At 39.8% G+C, this 10,595-nt stretch overlaps 1 protein-coding gene across 1 annotated transcript in view; it reads right to left on the bottom strand.

Moving 5' to 3' along the window:
- ABCB7 (ATP-binding cassette, sub-family B (MDR/TAP), member 7) overlaps positions 1-10,595 on the bottom strand; it is a 32,283-nt gene that overhangs the window by 10,829 nt on the left and 10,859 nt on the right. The window contains exons 4-9 of the mRNA XM_008947081.1: positions 5,976-6,108; positions 4,522-4,790; positions 3,223-3,311; positions 3,049-3,136; positions 1,905-2,079; positions 370-527 (exon numbers count right to left, since the gene is read on the bottom strand). Coding sequence (XP_008945329.1) covers positions 370-527; positions 1,905-2,079; positions 3,049-3,136; positions 3,223-3,311; positions 4,522-4,790; positions 5,976-6,108 — 912 coding nt within the window. The remainder of the gene's footprint in view (positions 1-369; positions 528-1,904; positions 2,080-3,048; positions 3,137-3,222; positions 3,312-4,521; positions 4,791-5,975; positions 6,109-10,595) is intronic.

Genomic DNA, 10,595 nt, shown 5'->3' with positions numbered 1-10,595 from the left:
TCCTGCTGTAAACACTCAGCTTCATAACATCTTTTGCAGTAATAAATTCTGCATCATTAATTACAAATAAACATCCCAGCACAAGGCATGAATACTTAAATTATTGAAAAATAAATAAATCTCAATGCAAACACAGCTTCTGTGAAGCAACTTTGGCTGTCACCAAAAGGGTCTGCAAGGAAAAAAAGCAGCTGCTATTGCACTAACTGCACTTAGCAGGGAGGCAGGACATCATCACATCCTCACACAGCATCTTTCTTGAATAGAAATTAAAGCTGGAAGGTAACAAACAGGGTGAAATGATGGCCTTGCCAGAAAACAGCCCTATTAAATACCCAGATTCTTTAGGAAAAATAAGCCACTACTTACTTTAATTTTGGTATCTACACTGAGAAGTGTAAACAAGGTATTCATATCTATCAGAGCTTGTCTTGTCTCTCTGTATACTGTTCCCAGGAAGTTTAGGGGAAGAGAAAGCTGGAACAACAATCCATTCACCATTACTAGATCTCCAACAGAAAGGCTGCCTTAAGACAAAATGGATGTGAGAGAATAAGGAGACTTGAGGGTTATCTCGTTAGGAAGCACCAAAAGATTAAAAAAATAAAATGAAGTCAATCAAGTCTAGTTTCTTTTCTCCCATTTTTACACCCAGATGTTTAAAACAAACAAAACACATTCCCAGATCAGAATTTATATAGGAAGGTGCCTGAAATATATGACAATATTTGTGTGGATTTTATTTTTTAAAAGCACCTGAAAAATAAGTCAAGGCAAAGTCACAGAAAACATCAGATTGCAAAGCTGTAAATTCCACAGAGAGAAACATAAAGGGGCTTAAATAAGACAGAAGGGGAAGAACCAATACATGAAAGCAAGAATTAGTACAATCTTAAGTGCAATTACAGGGAAATCCAAATGATAGGATTTGTTGTGATCAAGAGGAAGGACTTTCATACCATACACAACAGAGCTGCTAAAACCCACAGTGAGAACCTCTGGGCAGCTTCCTATCAAATATGCTGATCAAACTCAGAATGACACACTAGCTAAAGGTAAGTACCAGGTCAGTTCAGCTGAAACAGGCCCAGAAAGATGATTTAAAACTGTTTTTCTACCATCCTGCATCCTTAGGCTATTCTAAGTTTTCTTAAGGACAGCCATAAGCTGCACCTACTGACTTATCTACTCACAGTGTAATTTCCCTCTCCTGGCACCTCTTAGAAAGGCCAAATCAGATGCAAGAAAGACAACATGATATAAGGGTCTACTCTTCCCACACATCTGGATGCTAGCAGTGTTTAAAGTGCTTTTGGTCTAAACCCACCTGGCTTTAGCTGAGCCTCATCCCCATTTTTATGTAATAAATTAGATAAACAGATTAAAAACTCCTGAAATATTAATTGTTTTAATAATGTGCCCTTGGTAACCTAAGGAAATGCAGGGCACTGGTAATAAAACTACTGGAAACAAAACACAGAGGTATGCACACTCTGGGGAACAGTTGTGAATCTTGCCAACATGGGAAGGAAGAAGGGTTGAAAGCAAGGATCTTTGCAGAAGGCCCACAGGAGTATTTGTATTTATAGAAGTGTCTTTCACAATCCTTCAATGGAAACTTCCCAAAGTTACCTTTTCCTAGATCTTTCTCTAACAGCTAAAATTGTTCTAACTGAACATTTGAAAATGTTTCTAATAAAATCATACTAGTTTCAGATAAAGATATACATAGACAGATAAACATATATATGATGGAATTAATGATGCTCCAACAAGCAGAAATACCCAAAACTCTCAAACAAAAACCCCACATATCAACCATAACTTAATTAAAATTCACGTCTCTGTGAAGGAATAACTAAGGTAAAGGAGGGTCATTTTTAGCTCACAGACAGATGAGTTACCTGCAACAATGCCCTGGCTGGCAAGCACCATGATGGCTGTTAAGCCAATGCTAAATATAGCACTCTGGCCAAAGTTGAGGAGAGCTAAAGTAGAGGTAGTCTTCAGGGAGGCATTTTCATAGATCTTCAAGAATTCATCGTATCGTTGGGCTTCGTATTTTTCATTATTGAAATACTGTGATGCACACAAAAATAATAAACACATTCTCAGACACACTGGACTGTATATTTAACTAGCTGTAAAAGTCACTGGACACAGACTACATGCACAGAAAGAGACACAACCCCTCTTCAACTCTTCTAACAGTTAAAGAGAATACTATTGTGAAGACAAAATTCATGAGCAAACCCCAGCACTTTTTCCACTGGGAAAGGAGACAATATGGAGATCCTACCACACTCACAGTCCAGTGACACTGGGTGTCTGCCTTGCACAACTTCCACCCAAGTAATGTCAAAACCAAACACCAGCTGCCATTAGACACTGAAAGGAAGAAAATGTTACTGTCCTCTCTGTACTAGGACATCCCTGTTACTGTGATGATGGCAAATGCTCTAGCCCAGCACTCCTCACACAACATCTACACCATCACAATTCTTCACAGAGAACTCCACTGCTTACCTTTCCAGTTCTAGCTCTCCAATTAAAAGAAGCATAAAGTAAGCATGAGCCTGGAAAACCTCCAAGCTGTCCACAGGATATTTACAATAGTAGCAGGAGAAGCAGCCACAGAGACCTGTTCTTTCAGGCAAACCTTGCAACAGAGTGCTACAAACTGCAACAGGTAACGAAAAGAGGGCACAGAGCCATCTGAGAAGACACCATGTTGCAGGCTGACATTCAGAAGACAATTTTGCAAACGAGTGAAGAGAAGCTTTTTCCAGACTCTAAGCTTACATTTTGGAGAAACTGATGGTCAAGGCAATCCAGTCATGGAAGAAACTTCCCACTCTTCATGAGCAAAAAGATTTTTTCAAGCCTTGCTACTCTGTCAGTATCATGTGGTGCTCTTTAAATGAATAATGTTGCAAAAATATGCTATTGCCCCAGATATGTAGCCCTATAAAAGATGAATCTTAGGACTCACTTTCCCTAGGCTGGCAGCAGTAAGACAAAGAGCCCAGGAGTAAAGCCTGGTCTTACCTTCACAGTCTCATAATTGAGTAGTGAGTCAATGGCAGCGTTGCCTGCATCATTGTCTGCTTTGTTCATTTCTATCCGAAACTTAGTCCTGGGAAAGGAGGGATCAACACAGTCAGGAGTTCAGGCTGAGGCAACACTGCCTAGACTGAGGGGGAATCAGAGGGCAGGTCTTACCTCCACTGAGTGATTCCTATCGTGAACGCTGCGTAGGCTCCGAGCGTCCCCAGAGTCACTAGAGCAAACTCTGCACCACATTTGTAATACTAGAATATTTAAAATACAAGAAAAAAAAGTCATAACCATCTTCAAAACTTCACTGTTTGCTCAAAATTGTGACAGCTTAGCCCAAGACAAGAACCCTCAAGGTCCCTCCCAATGCACTCCCTCCTCTGAGCAGCTTAAGACAAAACACAGGTGTAAACTCAAAAGGAGAGCAGCAAGGAGAAGGGTATAAATAAAAAGTCTGGAGGAGATAAACAAGGGCTGGTGTATAATATAACAGTGGAAAATTATTTTTGCCATTATAAAACAGAAAAGTTGCTGGTGTTTGTGCTGTTGACACAAATGTTTACATGCTTTTTTTTGGGGTGGAGTTTGAAAGAAAGCTGAGGACTGCAGAAGAAATAAATGGCCTTGCAAAACAATTGCTCCAGGGTGCATCAGGAGAGAAAAGCCTTAAGAAGAAACAGAAAAGCACCAGGGCAGGTTGGCTGACAGCCAGCTTGACTTGCAGCTTCCAAAGGTTGTAAAATTTAACCCAATATCAACTAGGGTTTGAACTCATACTGTTACATTCAGCTTAGGGCAAGTTCTTCCAAAAATATGAGGAATACACAAAATAAGGGTCTCGCTTTTACTTCAGTCTAAGCTAGGTAACCAAGATTTAGATTTTAGCATATAAATAGTCAAAGATCCCAATTTCAAAGACTGGAAGTGTAATTAGTAAATGAGTTGTTTAATGCACTGCTTATTAAGCTTGAAACATAGAAGAAGGAGAAGCCTATTTGCCAATAGATAATATTAACTTTTAAGTTATAAAGTTATGGATAAAAAAAGGCCAATATTCAGAAAAGAGCCACTGATGACTCTGTCCTCCACACACTAAGACACAACATTCCTGGAGATTTATATTCCACTTCCTCAGTATTTACCCAGATACATTTGACACTTGTGTGCAGAGTTTACTTTTCTGGTTTCTTTCTTTTAACAAGTCTGAAGAAAAAGGTTGAAACCTACCTACACAAATAGAAGACAGATGAAGACAGATGTTAGATGTGAAAATAATTTCAAATAAGCCAATTTAAAGTAACTATGATTTTGAAAATTATGAATTGTTCTCCTTTATGGTAGTTGCTTCCAGAACAATCTTACCTTCAATTATTATTATTAATACTCAGTAGACTTTGGAAAAAGAAAAATCAGTGTATTATTCCCCCATGAGACAATTCCAGCTCATGAGTAAACACCACTTACCAGAATTCCACTGACTAGTGCCACTTCAAACATTGTAGGTCCCAGATTAAATACTAAAGCACTGAGAACAAAACTGATGCCTCTTGTTCCTCTGTCGATGGTTTTGGACAGAGCTCCAGTCTGCCTGCCCAGATGGAAGGCCAAATCCAGGTTGTGAAGGTGCAGAAAAACATTCTTTGCTATCCTCCTGATTGAGTTTTGAGCTACTTTCCCAAATACTGCATTTCGAGCTTCATTAAATAATGCTGCCCCTGCTCTTGAGATACCATCTAAAGACAGATGAAAAAGTTTACAAAATTAAAATAATTATGTTTGTAACTTCCATTCAGGCATGAAATGACATTAATTTTGTATATATTTTCAACATTTCCAGTTCAAAGGTAATTTATACTTAACTGGTCCAAAACTTTATGCTAGTTTTCATTTACAAACCACACAAATTTTAAATCAGGTTCTTTTGCAGCTAGTCCTAAGAATGAGTAGGATTTATAAGCAAAAATCTTTTACAGAAGCATTATTTCATTTTTTTAATTGGAATACCAGAAGCAAGGTCACAGAACACTGGAAAAACCATCAACACAGAAGTTACTATGAAATGACAGAATGAATCCCAGCATGGTGGGTTTTGGAAGGGGCCCCTTAAGATCACCTCAGCCAATCCCCCTGCTCCAGCAGGGTCACCCACAGCAGGGTTTGGAATCTCTCCAGAGAAGGAGACTCCACAACCCCTCTGGGCAGCTGCTCCACAGCTCTTGACACCCCCACAGGAGATAAGTTTCAGTTTTTCCTCATGTTCAGGAGGAACCTCATGGATTCCAGTTTGTGCCCATTGCCCCTTGTCCTATCACTGGGCTCAACTGACAAGAGTCTGGCCCCATCCTCTTGACCCCAGCCCTTTAGATATTGATCAGCATTAATCACATCCCCTCTCAGGCTTCTCTTCTCCAGGCTCACCAGCCCCAGGGCTCTCAGCCTTTCCCCATCACAGAGATGCTCCAGTCCCTTGAGCATCTTCATAGCCTCCACTGGACTCTCTCCAGTAGTTCCTTGTCTCTTGAGCTGGGGAGCCTAGACCTGGGCACAATACTCCACATGTGGCCTCAGCAGGGCAGAGCAGAGGAGCAGAACCTCCCTTGACCTGCTGGCCACACTCTTCTTAATGCACCCCAGGACACCACTGGCCTTCTTGGTCACAAGGACCCATTGCTGGTTTATGGTGAACTTGCTGCCCACCAGGACTCCCAGGTCCTTCTCTGCAGAGCTGCTTTCCAGCAGGGCAACCCCTCATCTGTACTGGTGTAGGGGGTTACTCACCCCCAGGTGCAGGACACTACACTTGTTCAACTCCATGAGGTTCCTGGATGCTTAGCAGTGCACAGGTCAGCAGCTCTGCTGCCCCTCTCCCTTACTGAAGGTTAGTAACACTTGCCAACAGATTTGGGAATACCACTTACAGCCAACAAGAACAGCAGTTGCCACAGTTGCCACTGTATTTGGTGCAGCATCGAGGTTGAGTATGTTCCCAGATACCTGGTTGAGGTTGTCTACTGCATATTTAAACATGAAGGGAACCAAGATATTCATGGCCTAAAAGCACAAAACCACCAATTAGTCCATAGGCATTAACACATGTATCTATGTAGCATGGCTATTCTTCTGAAATTGCTTTACTTAACCACCCAGTGCAGGTGAGAAGGCTCTCTCCATTTCAAGCACAATATTCTCCAGACTACTAAGGCTTTACTCCTGGGACTCTCAGGCTTTTTTTTGTCTCTCTCCCAGGCTCTTTTTAAATACCAATGTCTATCCTAAAGAGCTGTATGCTGCAAAGGCACTTAAACAGAGGCTGAGCACTCGCTGTGCCAATGGCAAGACAAGGAACTGAGTCAAGCTTCAGGGTTTATTTGCACAAGACTAGCTTGAGAAAATACTGAAAATCATAAAGTGTAAAATCCTTAAGCCTTGTTCATGTTCCATTGTTACATCAATCATTCACACCAATAAGAAAACTTACTGTCAAGCTTCATGTAATTAAGAGAATTCATTAATTCAAACTGCTTCCAACTGTGAAAATTTGAAAATAAGGTATAAAAGTTTTTTAGCAGTTGAACAAGTATGTTAAGAGCTACAATCTTATAATCATGGCAGATATTAAAACACTTTACAGTGAACTGACTCTGCTTAAAGTTGGGTGTGAATTTTTTTTTCAATATTTGGAAAAAAAATATGTGGGTAGATGACAGATGATTTTACATGAAGAACAAAAAAACACTAAATCAGATTGACAAAGATGTTTCATCTCCACCAAATGTTTTGTGTATCCACTTATACCTCAGCTGTATTTAGGGATGTCCCTCAGTGCTGAAAGCCCAGCGAAAATCTGTTCTGAAATTAAAAAGCCCAGTAAATTAACTGGATAAAATTAGGTTTCAAACAAAACTGGTGGGAAAGTCTTTCATAACTTGAGTCCAAATTCAGGCTGGAAGACAAAGTAATTGTACTAACAGTCCCAGGATCAAATATCCCCAGTGCTACAAACTGCTGTAACCAGTGGAAGACAGGTACTTTGCCAAGAGGGGAAACCAGTTTTGAAAATACTTCTCATATAAGACTAAAGAAAAAATAAAGTTTACATCTTTTAAATCTGTTCTGTTCATTTTTCTAAACACTGTTTTGGGCAAAACTTTGAAATGCAAATGAGGAAAGAATCCATTTTGTCCTCTGCCCTCTTGTGCTGCCCCTATGAAAGACACTAGGCAGAAAAAAAATGTAGAAAAAAAGAAGACTATCAAATTCTCAGCACAGTATCATCTAGACAACTCCAGAGAGGAGACAAATGAGGTCTGAGATCATCTAGGTGAGATTATTACTGGTTGATTTGTGACTGAAAAAGAAAAATGGCTGAAAGATCAGGTCCTACTTCAAACACATTCTTCTGAGATCTCTCCAGTGGAAGCCTGAGAGTCGTTCAGCAACAGCTCCCCTTTTAATAGGCCAGAATTGTAGAAATCTCCATTAAAGAAAAAAAAAAAAGGACTCGAGGTGAGTATTATCTGCAGAAAGCCAACAAATACCATCAAAGCAGCAGTACACAGGAAGGTCTGATAGCTTCAATTACACACAGCAGATGAACAGGTTACTGCCATTACACGCTTAAACCTGGAGCACAAAGCCCCACAAAGAGCTGGGGATGCATTAAACAGAGATGCTCAATCTTTCCAATATGGAAATTCAAATCCCACACACCCCCCTTCTGCAGCATGGTAAAAAAAAACCCACCCTGCTTCCCCTTCAGAGTTACTGAAACTCAATTTTTGGATGGCTTTTTGTTCTTAATAAGGATGAATAGAGCACAATGGGGGTTAGAGTGATGACCAATGTGGAGCTTTTCCTGGGAGAGGCTACTGGGTTTAAAATAAGGAGTATTGTAATGCAGATTGTCTTGATTTGCTGCCTATTCTCACAAATCCCTCTGCAGGGATTTTACTCTTCAACAGACTATGCTACACTACAGGTGGTTTAGAAATAGAATTACAGATATATTTTAAAGTCCATTTAAAGAAAATAGATGTATTCTTTAAACAGCAGTTCTTCACCTGCAATTAATTTAACTGGTAACAGCCTGCCATTTTACAGAAATGTCTTCTTTTACATCAATATCATTCTACCCAATAGAGTTTTAAATGAAATTTAAAGCCTGGTCTCAGGTTACAGCTGTTCTGACTCCTGGAGGATAAGGCTTGAATAAGAACAAGGTATTGCATTTCATTAGCAATCAAGACACTCTGCTTTCCAGTAATTAAAAAAAAAAAGTTAATCTTACAAAGTTTATAGCAAGAGAGATGAGAGGCCATTATTAGAAACAGACCTTTCCTACTCTATTGGTTAACTCAAGATCATGTTCACATTAAAGGAAATAAAATTTTAGCCTCCTATGCAAACTCACAGCTCTCTCTGCAGCCTGGATTTGCTGGGACAGAGAAAAAAAGCTTTGCACACACCCTGCCACAAACACACTATAATCTACCACCCAAAACTACCATTTTTACAAAACAGACCTGTGCAAGTCTCCCTCCTCTTCCTAATGCCTGAAAGCCTGGTAACAATTCCCACCAAAAAGACCTTTTTAATATATATATACACCTTTTTTTTATTTATAAATTTGACAGCTGAATTTATTGGAAAGCAAATAGAACACCCATAAAGTCATCCCAACTCAACAGCCCACATTTAGCAGCATGTTAAACTCTAAATACATCATATTTAAATGAGTTTAAACATGTTTTTAAATGACTGCACTGTTTAAAGCTGATAGTGCATCATCATCTCTATTCCCTTGTGGGACTACACTACTTTTAAGGCAAATAGTCTCATCTTTCATTTTGTTCTTCCCAGTATTTCTTGTTTAATAAAGATGATGAATTAGTGACAGGCTGAGCCCCAACAAGTTAAAAGTGGTCTACAGTGAACATTCCTTTTGTCAATAATCCAATGAGGAACTTTGAAATTAAGGTGATTAAATTCCTCACTGGACCATTGTAAACATACCTATCCACCAACACCATCTGTGGAAATATAATCAGAAAACTCCATCCCTTGCAGAGGTAAGACCGCTACAGAAGCTACAAAATGTGGTCCAAAGGAGAGAAGAAGCACGTGGCTTCATGTCTTCTTGAATTTAATGACCTGAAATGAACTTTTTCCAGGTTTATAGTAATTATCTAACTCTGAGCCCACAAGCACCGTACATACATACTTAACTGATGACATAGATATCCTGTAGAAAAAAAACTGCAATAAAACACTCGAGTCTTGCCTCCTTAGCCAAACAATTTCTCCTCCTGAAACTTGGAGAATTAGCAGTCAGCAGAACTGCAGATAGCCTGAAAGATTTCTCTGGCTCATGACTTAACACTTGCTTGGTCTGTGATCAGGAGGCCAAAAACCACCACAGGCTGACAGAGGTCACAAGCAATTTTGTTACAGTTGTATGTTTAATCCAGCTTCTCAGAAGCCCAAGTGCTTTTCTTTCTTGTACCACAGAAGAAAGAGGGAAGAAACAGAAAAGTTATAGGGCATTTACTAGACATACCCCATTGGAGAGGACAAAAAACAGGAGAGGGAATGCAGAAAAAGAAAAAGCAGCTCTGTAGAACCCAGGCAGGCTCATCTATATGTCTGAGAAGAGAGGTAATGCCTCGTGTACTCCTCTCACCTGTCCTCCTGTTGCATCTTTCAGATCACACAAATCTGGATAGGCTATAAATATTTAAGGTAAAAATTTAAAGCATGTCATAATACGACAAATCTTCCAAGGGAAAAAAGACCTCACTAGCCCTAGAGCAGACTCCATCCTGTCAGCTCCCAGTCATAAAAAGCCATACAAACAGCTCACTTTGAAGGCTAACAATGCTACTATGTAGACAAAAAGGCACCAAAAAATCACAATAATTTGTTCAATGACAGGCAGCTGGGCCCCACAAAAGGACTCAAGACAGATTGTAACTGCAGGCTCTCCAGTAGCTACACACAGACTGGCTTTTGTTTTGCAACTGAATTTTACTGAACCAGAAGATTCAAAGAGACAAAATATTTCTCAAGCAGCAGGAGAAGGAGGTCTGATCTCCAGCTTCTGTGTGGTTTGTGGATAAGTAAGCCCAACCAAACTGGGTGTAAACTCCTCATTTTTCTTCCTGCAGCTGAGGATCTCATAACCTACCTCTCCTCTGTGATTCCTCTGGAGTTTTCTTAGAATAAAACCAAATCCACTCTAAAGCCCCTGTCTCTGAGAGTCACCATTCGGATCTTTTCTTCTAAGTGGAAACTTAACTCTATAAATATAAAGGTGTAAAACCTCACCAGACTCTTTTGTCAAACTCAGATGAAAATGGTTAAAAGACTCACAAAAGCATTTCTTACTGGGGAAAGTGACTATTGGCAGGCATCATGGTCATATAATTCCCTCCATGAAACCCCTAAGAACAAGCAGCTTTCAGACAAAATCCATAACAAGGATGTAAACCCTTCAGGAGTTCAGAGTGAACAAAGAAATCAGGGCAGGGCTGCAGAGAGGA

The sequence above is a fragment of the Merops nubicus genome, unplaced genomic scaffold, assembly GCF_000691845.1.
Source record: "Merops nubicus isolate BGI_N331 unplaced genomic scaffold, ASM69184v1 scaffold659, whole genome shotgun sequence".
Lineage (NCBI taxonomy): Eukaryota > Metazoa > Chordata > Aves > Coraciiformes > Meropidae > Merops > Merops nubicus.
This window is presented reverse-complemented; position numbering and strand designations above follow the sequence as displayed.